This window comes from Camellia sinensis, chromosome 10 (genome assembly GCF_055761805.1).
Source record: "Camellia sinensis isolate YWXY chromosome 10, ASM5576180v1, whole genome shotgun sequence".
Lineage (NCBI taxonomy): Eukaryota > Viridiplantae > Streptophyta > Magnoliopsida > Ericales > Theaceae > Camellia > Camellia sinensis.
The window spans coordinates 156,675,339-156,702,286 of NC_138970.1; the positions used below are offsets into that span (position 1 = coordinate 156,675,339).

At 36.9% G+C, this 26,948-nt stretch overlaps 1 protein-coding gene and 1 long non-coding RNA gene across 2 annotated transcripts; one reads left to right on the forward strand and one right to left on the reverse strand.

Annotated features, from left to right (window-relative positions):
• The first annotated feature begins 5,731 nt into the window (after nucleotides 1-5,731).
• Nucleotides 5,732-6,217, forward strand: LOC114285859 (uncharacterized). The gene has a single exon (XM_028228940.2). It carries the CDS (start codon nucleotides 5,732-5,734, stop codon nucleotides 6,215-6,217), a length of 486 nt encoding a protein of 161 aa, XP_028084741.2.
• A 15,752-nt stretch (nucleotides 6,218-21,969) lies between these two features.
• On the reverse strand, nucleotides 21,970-22,513 carry LOC114285874 (uncharacterized). The gene is made up of 2 exons (XR_014342797.1): nucleotides 22,376-22,513; nucleotides 21,970-22,273 (listed from the first exon to the last, which is right to left on the reverse strand). It is a non-coding gene; the product is annotated as an uncharacterized LOC114285874 (long non-coding RNA).
• Nucleotides 22,514-26,948: the final 4,435 nt, after the last annotated feature.

Here is a 26,948-nt window from a genome sequence, read left to right on the forward strand (position 1 = left end):
AGATATATGGGGCCAAGGCTACTCGTTCCGCAAGACGAAGGCTTTGGCAAGAGGAGCAAATTCTGACATTATTCTTTGGGAAGAAGTACAGAAGAGAAATTTGCAAAGCCAGTATAACAAGAAGGAAAAGAGTTCCCTATCAGTTACCGGGCCCTCTTTTTTATTCTCAGCTCTAACAAAATCACTATAAGAGGAAGTAAAAGAAGGGAGAAGGAAAGGGACCGTTAAATCAGGGAAATCTGGGGTAATGGGAGTACCAATAGGGGATACTCCTAAAAGATGGCAAATGTCAAGGACAGTGGGAGCCATCATCCCACACCTAAACTGAAAGAAATTGAAAATAGGGTTCCAAAAACATAAAGCAGCGGGAATTAGAAAAGGGTCTTCTGAGATAGTTACCCTAGATAGTCGAAGAGCATCGAGAAGGCAGAGTTCTTGAAGGTCCAGTGTCCTAGCAGGGACAACCCGGTCGTACCATTCTTGCCACTCTGGTCTCATCGTGGGCCAGCATCGGTGAGGACGATTGACTTTCCAACCTTTCCAGTCGAGACCACCCTCATACAGAAGACATTGATTCTCCAAACGAGGATATAGGGCGGGAAGCTCAGAAGGGATCTCCTTGAAAATGGGCCCAAGCACGTACTCTCGCTGCACATGGCGACGAGGGATAAAGATACGCCCATCGATGACACTTTTCTCATCACCCTTGTATTTCTCACATTCAACATCAATAAGCCGTTTCAAAGCCACAGATGAGCTTACGCGCTCTATGGTCGGAACTTTTGATGAGGAAGAAGCCATTGATAGTGAGTTTTTTCGGAAAATATAGAAGGGAGTAGAGAGAAATGGAAATCTAAAGGGGGTTTGAATGCGTAAGCAATTCCGGGGCACAGAGTAAAAAGGTTTTAAATAACTTTTGTGTTCGGGAATATATCTCGTAAGTCGTTAAGTACTAAAACGTGCGAATACAAGGAATTTCTTTCAACATCGATAATTTCTGAAGGGAAAAGCACATTGATACCAGCTTCGAAGCCAAATTTTGGAGCTAAAATTTCAAACAACAACGGCTTCGAAATGCAGAAGCCGACTTCGAAGCATACTACATGCTTAAAAAATGCTTGAATGCTCAAAGTATTGGTCTACTTTAAAAAGTCCAAAGACCTGTTTGAAGGTTATCAGTCAAAGTGACAACATTCGAAGCAAACCCTAGGACTCTTTAAGGAAGAGGGGCACTGTTCGAAACATCCAAAACCAATCATTGGTTTCTATATGTGCAAGAAGGAATTGCCATAGGTTGCCCTTCGAAGCCAAAGAGATCAGTTTAAAATTGATTGGCTATATCAACCATGACCATATATTGGTTACAGTTAGCGTTGAAGAGTAAAGTTGTTGAAATCGAAGCACTAAGATAATATCTGCCAGAATTGTCAATTTTACTCCATGAATTGGAAAAAGACATGATTGGTTCCTTCTAGTGTTTCATTATTATCATTAAAAGAAAATGATTGAATATATAATTCGAAGGATGAGGTTGTCCAATTCGAAGCTCTAAATTAGTTTTAAAATATAAAAGGAAGCAGAGTCGAGCAATGGCGAGTGCAAAAGAACTTTGTTTGTATTAAAGATAAAAAGATTACATTGAATAACTCCATTTGGGTACAAACTCAAGTTCATAAAAATAAGGAATAGAATAGATAACAAGATCATGAAATTTAGTCCAGCAATGGTCAATGAATTTCTGTTCTTTCTTTATTATATCTTCTATTTCTTCAAGAGTTGGCTGCATGAGCTGATGTGCTCTCACTTCATAATAGAGCTCTTCAGCCTTTATTTCAAAAGCCTCCTCCCTCAATCTTTGTTCCAATTTATCTACGATCAAATCATCCCAATATGCAGAATCTTTATTCTTGAAGTCGTCGAATTCTTCGGTGAAGTTTTCTGCTTCATACTGGGCCTGAATTCGCAGAGACGAAAGTTGGTCTAAAGATTGCATAGTGACCATGGAATTCCGATGCCAATAAAGGAGCACTGGAAGTTGGTCCAAAAACAAATGAAGCTCTGCTTGGGCAAGAGGGTTGAGGACATAACCCCTAGTCAGGACATCACAAGCCCATCGAAAGTTCTTAAGAGGAATGTCATCCTCAAGAACATTGAAGGGCAGGTGGGAGAAGGCCGCGAGCAAAAGTTGAGCTTGCTTTCGCTCGGCTGGAGAAGGGGGTGACGGAGGTTGGTAAGGTGGAAAAACTTTGTCCATTGGAAGGGCAAGCCTCAGTTTCTCCGTCCAGGACAAAGTAGGAGGAGGAGACGGAGTGGATAGTTCTGCTTCAAACAGTGAAGAAGAAGATGTAGATGCTTCAGCTTCAAAGGATGGAAAAGAAGGTGTGGATGCTTCCATTATAGGAGATGGCGCGGGAGCGGAAGGAACAAAGGTATTAATATAAGCAAGCCAGTCAGAAGAGAAGATCTTCGCCTTCTTGGCTAAGAATGATGGGTTGTATCCTTGTGCTTCTTCTGAGCGCCGGATAGCAGGCATTATCTTCGTAGGTATAGAAGATGTATATCAAGCCACAAGCAAGTTCTCCTCCAAGCTACGTCGTTGGTCAATGGGCACATAAGGATAGACCACTGTACTTCGAGCGTAGGAAGGAAATTCCAAAGGGTCAGTGAATTCAACGAAATGGTGATTGATTCGCTCCCTCAAATCATAAGTCTCAGGTGTTGACCAGTTGGTCCAGCCAGAGGCCCCAGGAGATGAAGAAGTTGTAGCCTCATCCCATGCAGAATTTTTTCCTAAATCCATGGCTGCAAATTGCTGAATCAAGGGATCGAAAGCAGTTTGTTCGAAATACAAGGAAGAATCAGAGGAAGAACTTCTTGTATCTATGACTGTAGTTTGTCGAATCGAAGTCTTAAGGGCAATATATTCGTGGTCCAAAGGATGATAATTTGCAAAGGCATCCATAACCTGAATATAGAAAGGTGGATAAAGGTGGCTAATGAATGCGTGGAGGTTCTTTCGAGGGGGATCAGCATTACCCAATGACTCTTCGTATGCTTGATCAGTAGAAAGGGGAGTTGGTTTAGCCATGGTCTGTTCGAATACTAAGGTGTTGAGATATCCAACAGAATCAAAAGGGAGTTAATGCAAATAATCATCAAATAGGTGACGGTTATGTTTCCTGGAGATGAATTCCATACACGATCCAAAAGCGCGGGAAAAGCTTCTTGGTCCACTAATATCACCAAGTATTGGGTATATTAGTGCGGGGGGTAATGTTAGCTATATATTTTGTAAAAGCCAGTTACAATCCGACACGTGGCAGAATAAGGGTATTATTGGAAAATAATTTAAGTCTTCAATCCTGATCGTACACGTGGTGATGATAATTGGTTCTCACATGGTCTGAGCAACATTGGATCAGTAAAGAAACGCAAGGTGACGTGGCTTCAACGGTTACTCATATTCAAATTCAAATACAGGAGGGAAGCCTAACTGCAAATGGTGGCATAATGGAGCTACTTCTAAGGCAACATGATCAGAGATCATGGAGGAGCAATTCGACGGTTCGAAGAGCAGTTCGAAGGTCATCTTTGACAAGTATAAATAGCAGAGAGACCCCCAGGAAAAGGGAAGAACTCAGATCATACATACCAGTCTTTATTTCATATTTTACTTTCCAGTTTTACATTCATGTACTTTCAATACTTGCACTTTACATATCTGCACTGCACTTCAATTCATAGGAGTAGTCTCAAGTAGATTCAAGTAGACTGTTGCTGTAAACCTCTTCGAGGCTGAGTTTGGACTATTGTAAGTTTTTCATTTTTATGAAATACTTCCATTATTCTTCATATTAATTGTTATTTCTCTTAATTTCTCCTAAGTCAAGCCACCAGTAAAAGTCCTCTTCATTGAGGCTGAAAGAACTAAAACACAATCGTCTGATAATTGGTTGGCAATCACAATTTCTGTAAGGACTGATTGATCCTTGATGGCACGCTCACATTTACAAAAATACCCTTCGAAAAGCCAAAAAGCCAACAAGCATATTTAAGAACTATATGCATTTATTTTCACAATTTCAATGTCCCTCTTAATTAGAAAATAAAATTGATTTATGTCCCAACATTTTTGTTACAAGGCCTCTCCTATGATATATGGCATCGTGCAGGTGAAGTGATGTCTTATATGTGACATGAATATTTGGAGATTGAGTATCCATGCATGTCATTTTTATGCCCCTTAATTTTGAGGAGGTGGATATTCCCTCCCATCTATAATTTGGATTACAGGTCACGCTCCGTGAGGTCGCCTATCACAAGCTCATTTTTTATAATTTGAATTATTTATTTTATTAGACATTTTATATATATCATTCATACAAAAAAAAAATTAAGTCGATCCAATAATTATAACTTATTTAATTTATCGCGTTTATCACCAAAAAATAAATTGTCTATTTTAAAAATTACAATTGTCGTCTTTTTTTTTGTGTGTATGACAAATGTAAAAAATTAAATAGCAGATCAACTTAACAAAATGAACAATTCAAATCATCAAAATTGACCCATAGTGAACCTCACAAATCCAGACTACGCCCTCCAATCCACAAGAGGGAAATCTACCTCCTAATTTTGATAAAGATAATGTTATACAAGATAATATGTGACGTCTACATTTATTCATTGAATTTAAAAAATAAAAAAAAAATCATCACTATGAGTCATATCATAATTGTATAATTTTAGAAATGTCATTGTTGTATCAATTTGCATTAATTTTTTTGTATAAAAATTTTACATGTTTAGCATCTTTTTTTCAATAATGTTTACAATGATCCCATTTATATATATATATATATATATATATCATATTTTTGTTGATTATCTTATATGTTATAATTGTATTAGTTAAATAAAAGTTTGATCACCCATATTTGTTATGTATCACTTATTTTTTTCATCATTTTCTGTCATCCGAATATGTGCCAACGTATTATAATTCTTTAATAATTCTCTTCAAACGAGAAAACCAGTTATTAACATTTATATAGACAGCAGTAGAAAACAGTGACAAAAATATTAGGGAGATGTCTCCAATCTACTGTATGTGGACTGAACCTGCTTCGACAATTTAAATTATTTATTTTGTTAGAAAGTCATAATTATATAATTTTATTTTATATATATATATATATATATATATTTCTATAAAATAAATGATATATAATCTCACTTTCTAAATATATTTTCTAGATTTAATGATGTACAAGTGAGATGATTGATTAATAATTAAAGAGGATATTAAAGGGAGAAAATTGTCTTATGTATTCTAATTGATTGTTACGTCATTAAATTTTAAAAATAGGTCTAATTTTTTTACTTGAATAGCAATGCTTTAACTATAATTATGATAAGTTTGACACTATTATATTGTTTTATTTCCATAAAATTTTACAGGACCAAGTCATTGTATTGTTTTATTTAGATAAAATTTTACAGGACCAAGTCATTACTTAACAAGCAAACATTATTAATCAACACCGACAAATAAAACCTTTAAAAGTCTTCTCCATTTACCATCCCAACTGCTACTGGTAAGTAGACACTTCAACCAAACAAGACACATACTATATATACACAACCGTGTTGATTTTCATGTCTTAAAAACCATATATTATACAAACCTTTCTTTTTCATTGACAAAACAAACCATACATACCACAAAAAAATGGTCCGACTAACTCCGATACACTCCGGCGATCACTCAGGTTCGATGCCATTACTAGCAGTTGGCTTGTTCATCTCTGTATCAGCTCTTGTAGCTCTCTGTGCCAAACATTCAAGAAAAATCTCGAGAAAGAACGAAACCGAGACATTTGATTCGAAAGTCCTTCCTCCTAAGTCACCCTTACGGTCTCCGAAGCAGCTTATTCCATTCATCAACCACCGGAAAACTGAGGCCGAGGCTGAGATTGGTGGCGAAGCTGACGTTGAAGGGTTCGGAGAAGGCGGTTTGTGGCAGAAGGCGATTTTGATGGGGGAGAAGTGTCAACCACCAGAGTTTTCGGGTGTGATTTATTATGATTGTGATGGGAATCCGATTTCAGAGATGCCAAGGTCTCCGAGAAGAGTAAATATTGGGTATAACGGTGATACTGCTTGGGATAGTACTTTGCCAAATTTTTCTTTTCCGGTGCCAAAAGATGGGAACTAGCTCAACTTTTGTTATGTACAAAATGGTTGGCGAATTGGGGACAATATACACGGTAGTCCCTAACTTGAAACGGGTCGTGTTATGGGTTATCAAAAAAAAAAAAAAAAAACAATATAGTGTAGCCATATGTACTTTTTAGCACAGGTTTTTGTGGAAAATAGTATGTACCTTTGTGCTAGTTAAGCTTGTTGCAACACTAGAACCATGAGCAGAACTTATTCATTCTTTTTTATGCTCTTGCTTTTTTTTCTTTTCTTTTTTTTTTTTTTTTTTGAATCGGACAACGAGTTTGTCCAATGAAGAAACTTTATAATTTCCTTCACTAAATGAGGTGTGATCTTATCAGAAATAAAATTTAAAAGTAGAGGCATGAGTGTAAGAGATAGATTGAAAAAAAAAAATGAAGAATAAGTTAATTATGGAGTTTATAAGAAAAATTGAAAAGTTGGAAGCTTGAAATGATTCAGTTATTAAAAAAAAATGGAGCAATCAGCAGAAAGTAAGAGGTTTGTTTTTCTTTCTTTTTTTCCCCTAGAATTGGGGATTTGAATTTTCCATTTTTTATTTTGATTTAATAATTTTATCATGAAATGTAAGGAATATTGCAAGAAAGGAGAAGATCTGACCGGCTTAGCTAATTTAGTTTGGATTGCAGACATAAGTTAACAAATTTGTTCTGTCCAGTTGTTGGATTTGTTGTTTATTTGCAGCTGCAGTATAATCTAAGGGTTCATTTGGGATATGAGTTAGTTTTTTGATTTTTTGATTTTTTGATTATTTTATTCTAGGACTAAAAAACCTTGTTTGTGAAAGGTTTTTTAGTTTTTTTGACTTTTGTAAGAGAAAAAATGAAATGATTATGGATTGAATATGGCATGTTATTCTATTTGGCTAAAACAGCACATTTTGTCCTATATTACTATTCTAGCCCAAATCCTCATCCCAAACGGGGCCTAATTTTGTTTCATGACAATCAATTTTTTATATTTTAAGTTAAATTTCAAAGGCACTCTCCCGTCCATTAACGATTAATAAAGCCGAAGAAACTTGTCATTTAAACTAAAATTGACAATTTTTTTGTCTTATTATTGTTTCTAAATTTTTATCAAAATTTCATTTAAGTTATTGTATTTTTCCTAAAATCTTAATTTAATCTTTTCATTATTAATTTTCATCTATCTCATTAATAGTAGGTGGAGGGAATAATGACATTGCAATTTGACTTAAAGTATAAGAAGTTGATTGTCATAATTAAAAGTGAAGAGATCAAAATAAAATTTCAATTAAAAATATAGGAATGCTAAATGTAATTAACTCTCTCTTCTTCTTTTTTTTTCCTTTTTTTGTCTATATTAGGGAGGATGTTGTTGGTTAAAAGTATTTTATGTAAGGTCATTGTTATTTTAACTCAAAAATTATATTTATTTTTTAAACTCAATGATATGAAAATTAATTAAAATATTTAAGATAATTCTTTTTTTTATATATTTTTTTTAATCATTAATCATTAATCAATTATCTTTCTTATACATCATTAAATTTAGTTTGGGAAGACTAAATAAGTGCACTTTTTGACTTTTTATGAAATATGGGTTGGGTTTAGGTTGGGTTTGAAGTGATGTGTTAGAGAGGTGATGTAACTTAAATAAGATGATATGACTTAAATAGGATAGTGACTTTTTGACTTTTTGTCTTTTTTCAATCATGCCAAACTTGGCCTTAGAATGTGGGGTTGCAATGGTTGTTTTCTTAAGATCAAGGAGTGTTTGTTGTTGGTAATTTCCCAATGTAATCTTATTGGGTTTTGGTGTGGTATTTGATTGGCTTAAGCATGTGTATCAATTTAGTTGGGATATTTGTCTTTAAGTAATTGTGTTCCACTTCTATACTTTTGCTGTACTCATTTTGTACCTATTTTGTAGTTATGTATTGCCTCGATAAATTTTATTTTACTATTAAAAAATAAATAAATAATTGGTAGTCTTGGCAGACTTAAGATTTTGGTACTATCAAATCATTTTTTTTTTAATCCACAAAAGAAAGTTTATTGATATATCAACTGTGCTATAATAATGATACATCAAGCGGTGAAAGGAGGATAGCATTGGAAAAGAGGATCCTAATGAGGTTGGCATCCAAAACAACTAGTCATCTGCTGGCCCAATGGCGAAGGAGCAAAGAAGAATGAAAAATAGAAGGCAAGATGCCAAATTATAGAACAGACAACCATAGAGAGAGATATGAAGATTTTTTTTTATCAGTAGAAAAGTTCATTAATGAAAGCAAAAGCGGCATTTACAAGAATCCATTCAAATCAAAACTTACACCAAACAAAATAAAAAATTTGTAAGAAACACAAAGGAGAGAAACTAAGAAAATATTCTAACGCACCTCTTGTACACGTGCTCATACTGCAAAACAGAACCGATCATAAGAGTCAGAAATAAAGCATGCCTGGGATAAATTATAGATTTCAACCACATAGTGGGTAAGCTTAATAAGCACTCGCTGATGGATTCCCAATAAACCAAACAAACAAATAAAGCAAAGCACAAAGGAAATCAAAAACACAATACAAAAAACATAAACCCACACACCAACCAACTTCCAATAGCGGTGGCTGTAGCAGATCTGGCGAGGATGAAGGCAGCTGATAGGGTCCTAAACCCTGAATTTTATCCTTTGATTAGGGATCAGCCGCCAACAATCCTTTGAATTGGGGATTAACTACCTAAACTCTTAATATTATTTAATTTCCTCCACACCATTACAATAAGCATCTTTGTATAAGAAAAATAACATAGACTTCCTAAATTTATTAGACTACCTAAATTGATTAGATAGTAATTAAAAAGAAATAGAGTTCCTAATATAATTGGTTTCCTAACATTTGACCGCCCCAGAATCACAGCTTATCCTCAAGCTAAAAAATCGAGATAACGAGCACAAAACGCAGTATGGTCTTTCCAAGTAACTTCATTAACAGAATGACCCTTTGTAGACCCCCCATTTTTGACCGTCCTCAAGACTTGGACGTCACCGTTGAAACACTCGGTGATCATCCGTGCTTGTGTTCGTCTCGAGTTCCCAGAGGTCTCGGCTACGCGCCTCGCCTCAAGGATCTCTCGACTCGACTTTTCGGTGTCTGGTTTTGCACCAAACACTTGTGTTTTTGCCTTGAAAGGCAGGGAATGGCTCGTTGGCCATTCCCACACCCCACCGGTTGTCCCCTCACATTACCGGCCGTTTATTGGTGCCACCGGCAGTGGTTTCTTAAAACCAATGGCCGGTCAGCACTATATTTTGCCGACTGACACTTTGTTTTGGCCGGTGACCTCTTTTTCTGGCCGGTGTACCCCTTTTGCACCCTTCAGACTTGGTGCATGCCAGCTGTGCCAGCTGGAATGCACCAACACTCCTCCCCGTGCATGAAGTGGCTGTTTTGCCCCTTTTGCCCCCTTTTGGTCAAAGCTTCTTGAGGAAGCTTGACCCTTTGTCAAAGCTTCCTCAAGAAGCTTGGCCAGCTGTCTTAGCTTCCTCAAGAAGCCTTGACTCCTTTGCCCCCTTTGCCCCTTTCACTTAGCTTCTTTGAGAAGCTTAAACCATTTCCCTTTGTCTAGATAAGCACCTTTCTTCTTCCATTGTAGGGGGTTGGAGTTTTGAACATAAAAACCAGAGCTTATATACATACATCTGATATATACACACTCTCTCTCTATATTTCCCTCTCCTTCCTCCCTTGTGTGTGTTTTCTTGGCCTAAAAGTGCATTTTGACCTTACTTTTGCACTAATACACACACCATTACACCTTGCTACGAGATTGAGAGGCATTGAGGGTTGTTTTTTGAGATTTTGGACTGATTTTGCTCAGTAAAGAGTGGCTGGACCAACTGTTCTTGAAATGTTCTTCAAGGGTGAGTTTCTTGCTTTATTTTCCCCCAATCTTGCATTGGCTTTTGACTTATCTTGCATATTGATTTGAGCTTTGTGTATAACTTAAAAAAAGTCTTATATCTTCATGCTTAAGAACTTTCACTAAGGGTGTTTTGGCATTAGGGGTCGAAATCTCCCTCTTAGATCTCTTTTGGCCCCTTTTGGTGTCTTTTTATTTAAGCCTTATTTGCTTTGTTGTATTAGCCTTCTCACCATTGAAATCTAGTGGATTTTCAGTGGTGAAGAAGATGGTTTGAAGTCTTGTATAGGGGAGGGACACCCCTCTCCCTTTGTGTCTCATTTGTGCATGTTTTGGGCTCATAAGGGTAGCATATATGCTTGGTTGTTTTTGGCTCCATATCAAATGTTTTTGGTGCTATTTAGGTCACATGTTATCTCTGTTTTTGGTTGGATTGGTGGCCCTTTGTATGCTTAGCATACTTGCTTTGTATTCCCTTGTTTGTGCCTAGAAATGCATCATGACTTTTGACTACCATGCTCTCATACTTTGGCTTCACTTTGTGAAGTTCTTGACCATATTTTGTCATGCATGAGGTCTGTTGGCCACTGATTTGGTCTTGTTTAGCATGCTTGATATAGTTGCTTTGCATTTTGGATCATGAGCCTTGAGTGTATGGATCATTAACATGCCTAGCTTGGCCTATTATCATCATTTGGCATTAATTAAGATCATATTCCAGTCCATATAACGTGGTCTTACATTGTCCTTTGTGTCTCTTTCAATGCCTTGAAGTGTTGTGTTTTCATGCCTTGACATGTGCATTGTGTATGCCTATGTGTTTGGGTCATTTTAGGGCTGCCATACCAGCGGGTTTTGGAGCTATTTTGCATGCTAAAATTCTGTTTTTGGGTTGTATAGTTCATGCCATGCTTGTTTGGGTTATTGGTAGTGGAGTGCCTTGTTGTTATGCCTTAGCCTTGGGCCCCTTTTGACTTGCATGCTTGTAGTGCATTTTGTCCATCACCTGAGGCACTTTTGGCCACTGTTTTGGGGGGTGTTTGAGGCCTCCCATTTCAGTCTAAGTCCCTTCTCGGACATGGTTGTATGCGTGACTTGTTGCCTCTAATCGCATGCTTGCATTGTACCATATTAGCATTGCATGATGAGTTGCATTGTAGCATTGCATATTTGCTATGATATGTTGCATTACATTTGGCATGCTTTGCATTTTAGTGATATGTTGCATTTTCGAGCGATGTTTGCATAACATGCATTGCATTGCTTGGTTTGGGGTGTCAAACCAAGTGTGAGGGGGGGAAGTGTTCATACTACAAGTGATGTAACGCGTCTCAACTCTCGGTCACCGAGGCCCTTGACTTTGGCATGATAGGGTTTTTGGTATTCATTTATATGTTGCATGCATTTTCATTGAATTGCAACCTTGGCTCCTTAGGCCATCACGCATCAAAATGCATGATTGATGGCCCGAGGGTCGAGGGTCACGCTCCCTTGAGTCCCTTGCATGATAGGGAGTGTGCCCGCGCATACATTTGCTTGAAATTCCATGCCATACACTTTCTGTCCTGGTTGCTATCAAAAACCAGTTTCTGCAAGGAGTTTTTGCCGACCGGCATTGTAGAGTACCGACCGGCCATGGATTGGTGGCCGATAATATGAAACCCCAGCCGATGGATGAGTTCCATGGCCGGTGTGTATTCCCTTCAGCCGATGGTGTCCTACAGGGTTCAGGGAACCTGTTCCAGGATTTTGGCAGTTTTCAGAGAAGCAGGGCAGTGTAAACAGAGGCAGTAGTGGTATGGTACGGGCTTTCGGGGCAAGATAAATTCGAGCATGCATCATTCACGCATCCCGAGGCGGGGGCTGTGGCCATCTTCTCTTTGCATTTAATTTGTTAATTAGATTAGAAATTTTGTAATAATTAATTTAGTATTATTTATTCGGACTGTAATATTTATTCGGACCCTCCGAGTGAGGGCAATTGTGTAATAAGTGTGGGTGCGTGTGTGCATGTCTTCCAACCCCCACTTTTTTCTCCCTTTTATTTACCCGCTTATGATGGTAGACTAGGGCATATTTAAATTAGCATACCTTATGCTTAGCATGCGTGCATCCATACATTTGTCTTACATGCACCAGGCTCGGTACATCATGCTAACTGCACTCGTATTTTAATTCCAAGTTGAGTATTTGTTAGTTCCAGCATTTCGCATGCCATGTTTAGGATAGCCGAGCCTGTTTGGATTACATCTTCGCATGTGTTGCATTAGCCATTTCAAATATGAACTAGGATCATGCATGTAATTACTAACTGGTTTCTGTTTTGGCTTGGAGTACTAGGTGAGCCTTTATGCTTTAGCATGCCGCATGCATATGAGTGTTGCCATAATTACATGATTATCATGAGGCTAGTTGCTTATGTGATATAACTGCTCGAATGCCTGTGGATGGAGGTCGAATTGCTTAAATTGGGATAACGCATTAAAACTGTGAATTTTAAGCCCACTAGATAGTGGCAAAACCATCTTTTCTAAAAGCCCACTTGAGGGTGGCAAAACTTACATTTTAGCCTACTTGCGAGTAGCAAACCATTTTCAAAACAAACATGAAATGTTTTGTTCCAATTTAGGCGATTTGGTCTATACTTGTTTGCTGTACGCATAACATAGTAATTCTAGGCTAAAAACTGGAATAAGAACATATAATGCTTTCAAAACAAGATATCACGGTTAGTAGAGGTCGATCTTTGATTGGGCGAGAGGGGGTGCTCATAGCTGACCTTCCCCAATCGTACCCAAGTTCCCGAGCCGAGGCAACTTTGGTGATGACGGACACGTGGCCTTTGGCACCGAGTCAGGGTTTCCTAAATTCTCCCAAAATAAAATATTTAGGTGGCGACTCTGTATCTGGCAAAGTAGTCCATGTTTGGCACTTCTTTCAAAAATCTGTTTTCTCAAAACGATTTGCCAGATTTGGACTCTTTGGTTCAGATTAAGAACCGTGACACAAATCGAGTCCGAACTGTAGCGGGGTCCCTCGCGGACGTGTTACACCCTTCCACTGAATGAGCCAACGTGTGACAGCTTGATCCTTCTGCTAATTTAACGTGTGACAAGTCGAGTTGACCACATAAGAGCATGTAACGAAATTTCAAAAGTTGCGGGTTCTAGGACACCACCAACTACGGTTTCAAATTCAAAGTCTTCAACTTTGACCTCCGGTTTACCTTCCAAGAGAGATAATTGTGGCTTTTGGCATCGATGACCAGGCTTATAAATCTCATCGTAATTAAAACAAAGACCCATCTCACAGAGCTCCTTCTGTTCAGTCCATGACAAAGGTTTAACACCAATAGGTAAGGATGTTAATTTGTTAACAGGCTTAGGTACATAAGATATGTCAGAAGGCCGTAAAGAAGATGGACAAGAAATAGTCACTATAAGAAATAACACTTTTAGCAACAGCATAGCAACAATGACGCATCTATCTATCTATTAAAAAAAATGGGAGAAAAAATACGAGAAGAGCAAGGAGGGTAGATTCCAGTACTGAAACAGAAAGGAAGATCAAGAAACCAAGGAGTAAGGATTGATGGAAGAAGATCGGGTTTTTTCACTCTATTTGTGGACAATATACCTGAAGCAATGAATCCAAGAAGTTTGTATGAGCTATTCACTAAGTTTGGGGTGGTTAGGGATGTATTCATTCCTCAGAAGCGAAGGAGATCATCTAATTCAAGATTTGGTTTTGTGCGGTATGATTGCCATGTTGCAGCCAATGTGGCAGCACAAAAAACAAATGGGCTATGGGTAAATGATAGAAAACTGAATGTAAAAACTGTAGAGTATGGGAAGGACAATGGAGAAAACAAATGGTTAAAGCCTGCAATAAGGAGGATGATTGAGGGGTAAAATGTAACAGTAGGCACTATGCCGAAAAGTTGGAACCAAGGCATTGATCAAAGATCGTTTGCAGAGGTCCTAAAGGGAGCAAACTCAGTCGACAAGTATAAGATTACTATCAATGTAAAGGAGATAGGCAATGGATGGCTGTATGAAAGCATCATTCTAAGGCTCAAACCAATATTTTCTATTCTGGCAATCAAAGAAGAGCTCAAACGAAAAGAAATGACTAGTGTGTTAGTAAGAGAGGGTAGAGGTCGTGATGTTGTAATAACTTTCAAGTCAAAGGAGGATATGAGAATCAATAGAAGCAAGCTTGTTGCCTGGTTTCAGGAATGGTGTGAGTTCATAAAGGAATGGTTAACATATATATACCCTGAGCAAGAGAGGTTTGTATGGTTGAGTTGCTACGGAATACCACTTAATGTCTGGAATACAGATACCTTCAGAAAGATTGGAAGATTATGAGGGGATGTGATTTATTTTGATGGTGATACCTGTGAGGCAGCATCTTTTCGTTGTGGAAAGATAAAGATTGCCACAAAAGTCATGGAGCCGATAAATACAAATGTAAATCTGGATTGCAAAGGAAGAGTGTACCCTATAAGAGTTTGTGAAGAGCAGATTGTGAAGAACGTAAAGGCAACTTGCACACGCAACAGATTAGAAGGTGTTGACGAGTATGTCAGCTCTAATGTCAATGGTGAGGTGCAACCCATGGATGTTCCCAGAGGAGAGGAAGATGAAGATGACCTGGCAGATGTGGTGGATGATGATGTGGACGATAATATCGAGCTGGTTGAAGGGGATTTGCTAACTAGGAGGGAGGAAGGAAGTGAGATGAAAGCAGCCGATAGCTTGATGGAGATCTCAATAGTTGAGGAGTCTAAAGATTGCATTGGGAAATTAACTGAGGTTGACAAAAGTATGAATGAAGAGAGTCTTGGGAAAGAAATGCAGGATGGCACACATGAGGCAGAGACAGTGATGAAGGAAATAGAAGGCCTGCTGCAGGGGTGTAATGATAAGACTCTAAAAGTAGGTGGTCAGACTCATATATCAGGTTTTGTGAGAAGCTTGAGTGGGTCTTCAAGGGCCAGATCAGGTATTAATTTGGAAGTTCTCTTGGGCCATAAGCATAGTAATCCTCAGACCAATGGGCGAGGTACAATCCAACATTATGGTCCTGATATTAGCCAACCCAATGAGTGGGCTGAGCATGGACCTATTGTGCTAGACTCTAAATCTGGTGATGGTGATTCTTTTAGTGTATCCATTAGTGAATCTATTTCTAATAAGATAAAGCCTAGAAATAATAAAGGGAAAAGGAAAGTGGGTGCTAGAAATTCCATGCTAGTTGGTGGATTTTCTGGGTTCACTAGAAGATTAGGGCAGAGGGGGGCTGGTTCCTGTAAAAATAACCACAAAGGGGTTGTAGTTAGATCTGCAGCTGCTGCTGTGTTGAAGTCTGCCGCAGGTAAATCTAATCGTAGTTGTTTCAAAGGCAAACTTCATGAGGCTCAACTCACACTTCTTCTGGGTAACAGTTTGGGGATTGACTGCATGGGACAAGATGAAGAAGTGCTTAAAAAACTTGTTCAGATGGAAGAGCAAGATGAAGAAAGAATTGAAGTTGGAGCTGATAGGGCAGCTTAATTAGTTCCCATTGGGTGAGTGTGAAGAGCATTAGACTTGTTATGAAGTGGTTAAGCTGGAATATCAAAGGCTTTGGAAGGCCTGAGAAGATGAGAAAAATTAGGAAGCTCTTATTAGAAAGGAAAATTGAGTTGGCTCTATTTTAAGAAACAAAAAAAGCAAGCCTTTCAAGTGTGGATGTCAAAAGAGTGTGGCCTAGAGATAAAATGGAGTATATGGTTATTGATGCTGAAGGTCGGGCAGGGGGATTGCTCTGCATTTGGGATCCTAAGGTGTTTCAGCTCTCAAATTGTTGCAGTAATAGAAGCTTCATTTTGCTTGCAGGTACTGTTCTCTCCTCTTTTGAATGTGTTGTTATCAATGTGTATGCTCCTAATGATACTGTGAAGTGAAGGAGATTATGGGAAAGTCTAGTAAATTTGAAAGCTTCTTTCCCTACACCTTGGTGTGTCGGTGGTGATTTTAATGAAATTAGAAATTTGGAAGATAGAGTGGGCTGTTCAAGAAGGGATAGGGGTATGAAAGACTTCAATGATTTCATAGATAGGTGTGAGTTGACTGAGATACAAATGATGGGTAGGAAATTCACTTGGTGCAATGCAATTAATGGCAACAAATGGAGTAAAATTAATAGATTTCTGCTTAATCCTGAGTGGTTAGAAAGATTCAAGCTCAAACTTTGGGGACTACCTAGATTCATTTCTGATCATTGCCCTCTAGTACTTTTGAAGGATGATAGGGACTGGGGTCCCAAACCTTTTAAGTTCACAAATGCGTGGCTGCTACATCCTAATTTTGCATCCTTTCTAGTGAAAGTTTAGCAAGAGACACAAATAAATGGCAGAGCTGGTTTCATATTGCATAGGAAATTACATGCTTTGAAGTTAGCATTAAAGAATTGGAGCAAAGAGGTGTTTGGTAATATCTCAGAAAAATTTAAAGAAGCTGAGAGGCAGCTGCATTTTTTGGATCTATTGGCTGAAGATAGACCCTTGTTGGAAGTAGAGTTGAAATTAAAAAGAGAGGTAAGAAGTGAAATGTGGAGGCTCGGCAGAATATTGGAATGGGAATGGCTGCAAAAGTCAAGATTGGAGTGGACTTTAAAAGAGGACAGAAACACAAGATTTTTTCATATGATGGCCAGCAATAGGTAGAATAGAAACGCATTAAATTCTATTTTAGTTGACGAGAGGATGGTTGAGGATCCAGAACAAGTGAAGCAAGAGGTATGGGCTCATTTTAACAAGCACTTTTCAAAGGATTGGAGGACGAGACTTGTTTTGATTGGTGACTTTAAGAGTGTCAGATGTAGTGCTGGTTTCCAGCAGTTGGAAGCAGAATTCTCGGAGGAAGAGATATGGGAAACAGTAAAAGAATGCAATGGGAACAAAGTGCCAAGTCCAGATGGATTCAACTTCATGTGTTTTCAAAAGAACTGGAAGATGTTTAAAGAAGATGTGATGCTTTTCATGAAGGAGTTTTACAGTGTGGGTAGATTGGCTTATGGAATGAATAGCTCTTTCATCACTCTAATTCCTAAGAAGGTTAAAGCTCTTCATCTAAATGATTATAGGCCAATAAGTTTGATTGGGTCAATGTACAAGCTGTTGTCTAAGGTTCTTGCAAGTAGACTAAAACTAGTTTTTCCAGAAGTAATTAGTGAAACTCAATCAGCTTTTTTGGGTGGAAGAAATATCTTGGATGGGGTTTTGATTGCGAATGAAGTTGTGGATGGATGGAAGAAAGCCAAAAAGAAGGGTCTGTTGTTTAAACTTGATTTTGAGAAAGCTTGTGACTCCATTAATTGGAGTTTTTTGTTTTCCATGTTTGTAAATTTTGGTTTTGGTTCTAAATGGATTTCTTGGATGAAGAGTGTATCTCAACTGTTAGAATTTCAGTACTTGTGAATGGGTCACCAACTAAAGAGTTTAGTCCTCAAAAGGTCTCAGATAGGGTGATCCATTATCGCATTTTCTGTTTAATTTGGCAGCTGAAGGCCTTAATATTCTACTGCTCAGAGCTAGGGAGTTGGGCTTGATTAAATGGATTTATATTAGAGTCAATGGGGTGGTTGTTTCACATCTACAATTTGCTGATGATTCACTACTCTTTTGTGAAGCTGATGTGCAGAAGGTGATGAATTTGAAAAGAATCTTAAGATGTTTTGAAATGGTATCAAGGCTTAAGATTAACTTCCACAAGAGTGTGGTTTGTGGGGTAGGAATTTCTAATAGTTGTCTCAAGGATTTTGCTAGTTTGCTTAATTGTAAAACCCAGAGTTTGCCACTGAAATTCCTTGGCCTACCTTTAGGTGCTTCTCCAAGAAGAAAGAAGGTATAGAAACCTGTCATTAACAAAATCAAAAGCAGATTGCTGGGTGGAAAAGGAGGCTTCTGTCCTTTGCTGGCAGACTGACACTAATTAAGTGAGTGCTGTCCAGGCTGCCTGTGTATTATCTGTCACTTTTCAAGATGCCAGAAGGTGTTGCAAAAGGAATAGATCGATTACAAGCTGCATTCTTGTGGGGGGGCACAAAATTAAAAAGAAAGATTCATCTAATGCAATGGAAAGAGGTGACCAAAAGCATTAGTCAAGGTGGGTTGGGAATTAGGAGAATCAAGGAGGTTAATGTTTGTCTATTAATGAAGTGGTGGTGGAGATTTGTCAATGAAGAGGAGGCACTATGAAAAAAAGTGGTTTGCTATAAATATAAAATTCAAGTAGGAGCTTGGCTTCCAAATCAAACAGTTGGCATAAGATGGTCTAAGATTTGGGGTGATATACTAGCTATGGCAGAGCAAAGAAACACCCTCCTACAATTTTTTCTTGATAATCTTCATATTAAAGTGGGTAATGGGTGCAGATTCAAATTTTGGTAGGACAAATGTTGTGGTGATTGTTGTTTAAAATAGGGTTTTCCTAGACTTTATTCCTTATCCACTATTAAGAATGGTTCCCTCAAGTTCTTTGTTGATAATAAAGGATCATTTGAGATGTGGGATCTCAGTTTAAGAAGGCCTTTGTTACAGTGGGAGGATAAGGAGGCATCCAGACTCACTGAATTGTTGAGAGCAGCACCTACACTTTGTTTAGGTGAAAAAGATAAACCAAGGTGGCTCCCATGCCAAACAGGTCAGTCCTTTGTTGCTTCTTTATATAGGCACTGTAAATTGGGTTTTAGTGTACTTGAGAGTTCTAGTAGATTAGTGTGGATTAACTACCTCCCCCCCAAAGTTCAATTTTTTGGGTGGCTAGCTTGGAAACATAAATTTAAAACTTCTATTTTCCTTCAAAGGGTGGGAGTTCTAGGTGAGGGAGCATCCACTCTATGTGTTTTTTGTAAATCTGAGGCAGAATCTGTTGAACATGTTCTAATTTCTTACCCTAAGGTCTGGAAGGTCTGGACTGGACTATTGCAGAGGTGGCGAATATTATGGGCTGTGCCTGGATTTGTTGACTGCTTACTGCATTGGTGGGCTGGGAACTGCCTCTTGAAAACTAAAAGGAGGATATGGAAAGCTATCCCTTTTGTTGCTCTCTGGTCCATTTGGAAACATCGGAATGATTGCTTGTTCAATAATATTCAGCCAGATATGGAGGAGTTACAGGAGGCAATTATTATTAGATTAGCCATTTGGTTGAAAACATCTTCTAAGGATTGTCAGTTCACTATTTTTGACTTTATCTATCACATCTGGCTTATTAGAGCTTGTTTAGGTGGCAGGGTTCGTTGTAATTTACATTGACATCCATGTCTTCTGGTGTGCAGCAGCAGGTGTTTATGGTCTTGCTCTGTATCTGTTCTGTTTGCAGATTAGAGTTGGTTTGCAGTTATGTGGGTCTATGGGATTGCAGCTCTGTGGGTTTGGTATCTGGTCTATCTGTAGCTTTGTGCTCTTGTTTTATTGTTTTGATATGCAGTGATGTGGGCATCTGGGCTCTTTGCAAATTTTGGCATGAGGATTTGGTCATGTAGGACTGTTGTTTTGGGCTATTCCTGGTGAAGTTTTGTAGCAGAAATAGGGGTTCAATGAAATAAGGGTTTCAATGATTTGGTTATTAATTACACTGCTATGTCGTTTTGCTGGGTGAAGATTGGGGTGAAGTTTTGTGATGAAGTTTGTTGTTCTGCTGTGTTATTCTGTATCAGTTTGTGTTGTCATGTGCTATATTGTTATGTTATGTTATTGTCTTCAAGTTGGTTCCTGTGTTTGTTGAGCTTGTTGAGCTCGCTGGTGTTGTGTCTCAAGTAGTGGTCTGATTGTTGAGCTTGGCTGGTTGGTTGAGCCTGTATCTTTACTGAGGGTGCCCTGAGAATGGCTATTGCTGGTGATATGAGATTGGCTGCTGCTGGTGATATGAGATTGGCTGCTGCTAGTGATCTGCTCTAATGGCTGTTGTTGATCTGTTCTAATTTGATGGTTGTTGCTGGGTTGTTTTGATCTGAATATGCATGCTGCTGGAGTTCTGTCCTAATTTGTTGATCTGTTTTGGTCTAGCAGTATTGGTTTGGTGTTTGGTCTGTTCCTTTCGTTGGTTCCTCACCAACTCGGGGGTGCTAGCAAATGATAGGATGGGCTTTTTGGTGCCAACCTCATTAGGGTGATTTAGCTCATTGTGATGCTCTTGCACTCTCCCTTTTCTTTTCTTTATTGGTATAATTTGTTTTGTACCTTGTACTAGATTTTTACATCAATAAAGTCTCTCTTTTTGCCGATCAAAAAAAAAAAGAAATAACACTTTTAGCGACCAACTTTTTGGTCGCCGAAAGATAATATATGGTCGCTAATAGTAGTTGGCGACCAACAAAATTTGGTCACCATGTAGTCGTAAAAAGCCCATCAGAGAAGGTTTTTGTCAACCAAGAATTAAGTTGGCCGCTGAAAGTTAACATTAGCGACCATATAGTTTGGTCACGAAAAGGATTTAAATTTGTTGAAGATTGGGCATTTGCGACAAAAAATATTGGTCACGGAAAAGAAGGTTTTTGGTGACCAAGAATTAAGTTGGTTGGGGAAATTTACCATTAGCGACCATATAGTTTTGTCGCTAATTAAAAGGATTTAAATTTGTTAAGAATGTTCATTTGCAATAAAATAGTGGTCGCGGAAATTAAGGTTTTTGGCAGCCAAGAATTAAGTTGGTCGCAGAAAGTTTATGTTTTAGTGACTACATTAGTGGTCGCCAATAGTTATTCCGAGAACCTGACTGCGACTAAAATTTTATTGGCCGCAAAAAAGCTTTTAATTTCAAAAATGAACTTTTTAAATACAATGCTAAACTTTTTTAATACCTGTAATACATTTGCAATTAATACATAATTCATGTTCATCAAATCAATTTCAATATACCAATCCATCAAGAATCCAATCTAAAAACAAAAAATCATCAATTATAAAGTCAAAATAGTAGTTAATGTATGTAACAACCACCAATCAACATGAACACATTACACGTCCAAAATAACCATCCATCCTTACAACAAATTCACCACATTAAAAAATATTTACAAAACTATCAAAGATTTCAAATGCATGTCATATTTGTCCGATGCGAAGTATCTCAAAAACTCTACGTATAAGCACAACTTAGAATTAATGCACCGGCAACTCAGGTCCATAAACACACATGACTACGCCTCTAGCTACCTATATTAAAAAAATTGAAGAAAGCATTGTTAATAATAATATTTTTGTTTACATTTCTATTTAATTTTGTCAAAATCTATGGATCTAACTCCACTCCCAAAGCTAAAAATCACACACAGCCTTATTGTCCAATTCAAAAAAAATAACACACAGACACACATTAGTTTGTTGTGTATGATAGGGATGTCACTATAATCCTGAAGAGAGAGTTTTCAATTGTTAAGCAACAGTAAATAAATTAATAAAGTGCTACAGAATGCGCAAAGGAATAGCGTCCATGGACATATTCATTTTCCAACGCATTAGTTTGTTAGCATTGGGTTTTGCTTGACCTTTCTTTAAATATTAAGGAAGTTGACAAGATTACATAATAGGGACTTAAAGCCCCGAGTTAAAACATATTTTTCCATTGAAAAGCAGTTGGTTGAATATATGTCATGGTTATAAAGTGACACCCATATCACAATGTTAAAAGTGTTGCCTTATGGTCTAGTGTGCATCATCTCTGGTTGACAAGATTACCTAATAGGGACTTCAAATTTCAATATAAATTCAACGTAATAACTAAAATCGTCTAGCCTGCATCATCTCTATGTCTCATGTATAATTGTATATATCAACGGCCATTCTTTGAATTTCAAAGAAACTTGGGAACTTTAAGTTATTCATATTGAAACATCCATGGATTTGTAGTGCAATTAGAAGAAACGTCCATGACTATTAAGTTAATTACCTTGTGTGTGTCATCAAGAAACACTTCATCAATCATGTACCTCCAATCTTCTTGGCTCACCCCAACAAATGGCTTACTATAAGGATATATACCTTCTTTCACCAACTCTTTGTAATGTTGATTCATATGATATCACCAGCCTTTGAACAAATATGTGGACCTTGTGTCAATAATTTCTTGTGGAAGTGGGCTCTCATCATATCCTTCAATATCAAACTTATCATGTCCCAATTAAACACAAAATGAAAATTAAATATCATATATATTAACTATTTCAATCTCAACAACTATAAAAATTAAATTACCCGCAAGGATTATACGATAACTGCTCAAATGGCTGGTGGAATGTCCTCCCAATTTTATGTTCCTTGCAATCAAATTTGTGCCCCCAATTCATTAGTCGCCTTAGTGGCATTAAGCCCCACAAATGTTCTCCGCTCAATAGAAACTCCAACAAAAAGCTTCTTGCCACTATGTTGGGTGATAAGTCTACTAGTGTTCTTACCCCTTGTTAGACCTCATACTCACTTCACTGGTGAACCTATATTATAAACACAAAATGAAACACTATTATTTCTTTTAATCCATATGTTATAAACAATGTAATGTCCACACTCTACAAGAATAAGGACAATTAAAGAATTGTTTATAGGCTGCTGCTATATTGGTTGCTGCTGTACATACACTTTGATGGCTGTTGCTATATAGGTTGTTTATAGGCTGCTGCTATATAGGTTGTTGCTGCTGTATATATAGATAATAGATTTTAAGAACTCTCTTTAAATAGCATATGTGAATGAAGAAGTCAATAAACAAAATGAATTACGAAGACTGATTAACTAGAACACAACCATACATAAGCTATTCTATATCTATCTTGCCAATCAGGTGGAGTCTTGTTCTTGCCTCCATATCCTAGTTAAAATGGGGAAAAAAAAATTATATATTTAAAAAAAAAATAAAAAAGGAGGATTATATCATGTCTATGCCTCTCAAGTTTAATGCATCATGGAATGTATATGCCTTTATTCAAGCTTGCAATTATTTCATGTTCATGATTATAAGATTTCTATGTCTAGGATAATATAATTTCTTCTATCTTTTTAAAGAAGCCAACCTTCAACTCAATTCACCATGCATACTTCACTAACATCATAAATTTTTGTTTGTACCCCACTAAGTTGAAAAAAGATAAGCTTTTAAAGAAGATAAGCTTTTAACCTATAGTTTGTTTTTTAAATTATTTTGAATATGTCACTCCACTATTTATTTTTTTTTAATTATTTGTTCTTCAATTTTAACCATTGATTTTTATTCTCCGCATCCTCTTTTGTCTATGATCTCTTTCGTCAATTTTTTTTTTTTTTTTTTGTGATATATAAATACATAAACTGGATGGAAAGAATATATAAATACATAAGCTAGATGGAAAGAATATAGTACAAGTTGATAACCAATTTTACATTATACCGTCGTTGGACCTCGTACTCGTTTCACTGATGAACCTATATTATAAACACAAAATGAAGAACTATTATTTCTTTCAATCCATATGTTATAAACAATGTAATGTCCACACTCTACAAGAATAAGGACAATTAAAGAATTGTTTATAGGTTGCTGCTATATAAATAGTTGTTGTATATACACTTTGATGGCTGCTGCTATATAGGAAATTTGGTAGTATTGTTTATAGGCTATTGCTATATAGGTTACTGCTGCTGTATATACAGACAGTAGATTTTAAGAACTCTCTTTAAATAACATATGTAAATGAAGAAGTCAATAAACAAAATGAATTACGAAGACTAATTGACTAGAATATAACCACATAATAGGGTCATACTTCAATACTAACAAATTTTCAATCATAATCACTCCAAAAAGAGTAAGCATGTAGTAACTACTCAACATTGATTACAATTTCAGGAGCAAGAATCAAATTGTTCTATACAAAGGATGAAACACTTACCAATATCAGTTGTTTGCAAAGATAAAGATGCATTCACAAGAGATAGATCTGCAGATGCATCCACAAGAGATGGAGCTGTTGACATGTGAGCTGGGACCTCAATCGGGGTTGCCTCTGGCACTGAAGTCTTCGACCTCTTTTTATTGGCTTGCCCAAGTGGCATATGTGTAGTCTTTGTATATAACAAATGAATTGTAAGAAATGCATTAATAAAGATTTAAAATGCATGACAATTCATGAAATTATAAGATAAGCTAATAGTCTAATATTAGAACTACATTATAAGTATTGAAATTATCAACAAAAAAATTCATTACAATTTGAATCATAACTAAACATGACTTCATTAACAAGTGCATGCCATTACAATCAAGGACATTACAATCAAAATGACTTCATAATGATCTGTTTTGAAGATCTATTGGAGGACACATCACTGTCCTCTAGTTTAAATATTCTAGAAAAGGATTATGTTGATCCAACTTGTAACGAGGGTGAACTGCATGAAAGGGTGTTTTGTAATGTTTGGTTTATTGGAATGAGATGGAATTAAAATATCATTCCATTATGCACCCTAATTGAAAATAAATTGTAAAGTTCAATACTTTTCCTACATTTTAACTTAATCTTCTTAGCAAACAAACATTGGGATTGTAATGCCTGCTTACAAAATAATGATTTTTAGAGTATATCACATTAATTGATGACTATAATAATTTAATAAATAAACAAACAAAACAATTGACTATGTCCTATTGTAAACCCTGAGAAAAATTTACAAAATCTCATAGAAGAAACATATAACATCAAATTCAACCCTTTAACTCCTCTAATCGATATATGCAAATAGATCCAATTTCTAGAATTTAAAACATACAAACACAAATAAATAAACATACATACACGATTCAATTACAACACTTTTTTTTATGGTTCTATTCTCTGTCACCCTTCTACATTCATTGATGCTATAGTTAGAATGTTTAGATACATATCTGTTGTATAGGTATAGCTATAGATATAAATATGAACATTTTGTAAGATTCAAGAAATGGAATAACAGCTTCATCTTTTCTTCAGTATATATGAGTGTGAGAGATACGAGGCAAATTATCTTTTTTATTATAGAGAAATAAGAGAATGTGAGAGAAATTACTTTCCTTTTTCTTTTTCTTTTTCTTTTTTAATTATAAGAAAGGAAAAATTTTAGAAGAGAGATGTGGGCTAACAGATTATTTATTTATTTTTAAAGTTGACAAATCAACAAATTTAAGTTGAGGGCATAGAGCTCTAATAGCTCTCCTTATTGAAAAGACCTTTTGTTATAATATGCATAAAGTTATAGATATAGACATAGATATGGATTCTTCACTAGAAATAGAAATCAGGGTAACGAGTAAATGGTCATATCATAAAGAGGGAAAAGAAATCTAACAGACAGTGGGTGATGGAAGAAACTAGAGTAGAGTTGAAAAATTAGAGAGAGCATTCGATGAAACATGACTTATTAGAGGGATCTAAAAAAAATGTTATATATATATATATATATTGAGAGAAAGAGAGAGAGAGAGAGAGAGACTGACTTGGTAAGCACAATGGCGAAGCTGAAGATGAAGAGGCAACAAAATAGAGGATGAAGTGAACGGAGATGGTGGCTAGGGTTTCGATGAACTGATTGGAAGTGTAGAGAGTGAGAAGTTGCAGGATAGTAACTAATCTGACATACGGAGTTGAAAGAGGGCAACAATAAAAAAAGAAGGTCAATCGATTATATATATACGCGAACAGAGAGAGAGAGAGAGAGAAAGAGAGAAAGCCATTGACCTGGTAAGTATAATAGCGGAGGTAAAGATGAAAAGCAACAAAAATAGGGGACGAAGTGAGGAGATGGTGGCTAGGGTTTCGATGACCGATCGGAAGTGTAGAGAGTGATAAGAGAGGAAACGTGTTTTTGATTAAGGAAATAGGACAACAATGAAAGAAGCTCAAGATTAAGGAAAGGTGTTTTTGATTTAAGAATTTCAAAACTACGTGGTTTTGTTACAAAGTATATCATTTTTCCTTTTTGTTACCACAATCTATTGGTCACCAAAGGATTTGACGTCTTACCTTTTTTTTTCACGCTCTCGCCATTACTTTCTGTGACCACATTTTGTATTTGGTAGCAAAAAAATACCTATTAGCCACCAAAAAAATGTTGGTCACGAAAGCACAATCATCCGTGACCAAAATAAATGTTGGTCGCAGATTAGTGTACTTTTTTTACGACCATCTCAAAAAAGGTGGTCGCGAAAGGGGTTTTTTCTTGTAGTGAGTCTTGGTCATATAATGTGTGATGGTTGTTATAATCGCATCCTCTTGGCCAAGTGCTAATTCAAAGGTCTCGGTTAGACTCATTGGACGAAGCAAACGAACACCAACCCTTATGTTGGCACGAAATCCAGAAAGAAAAATACTAATTTGATACGACTTAAGCAAACCTAGAACCATATTAGCAAGTCGCTCAAACTCTGTAATAAATTCATGAACAATGCCAATCAGAGACAGTTTGGCTAATGAACTACAATGATCAACGTATTGTCGAGAACCAAAATGGTTACATATGGCTCGAGAAAATTACGGCCAAGTCAAAACCCCAAGGGACTGTTTGATCCAACGATACCAAGAAATAACATCGCCTTGAAAGTGCATTGCAGCCAAAGGAACTATCTGTGCATCTAAAACACCATTAAGTTCTTGATATTGTTTAGCCTGAAATAACCACCCTTCAGGATCAGTACCATTAAATTTTGAAAAATCAATTATGAGAATTCGACCCTGAAATTTTGGACCAGCACGCCGATCATCGTCGCGTTGTATAGGTGGATTAAGATTGATGCCAAGTTAGAGAAGGCAAGTTTCACATT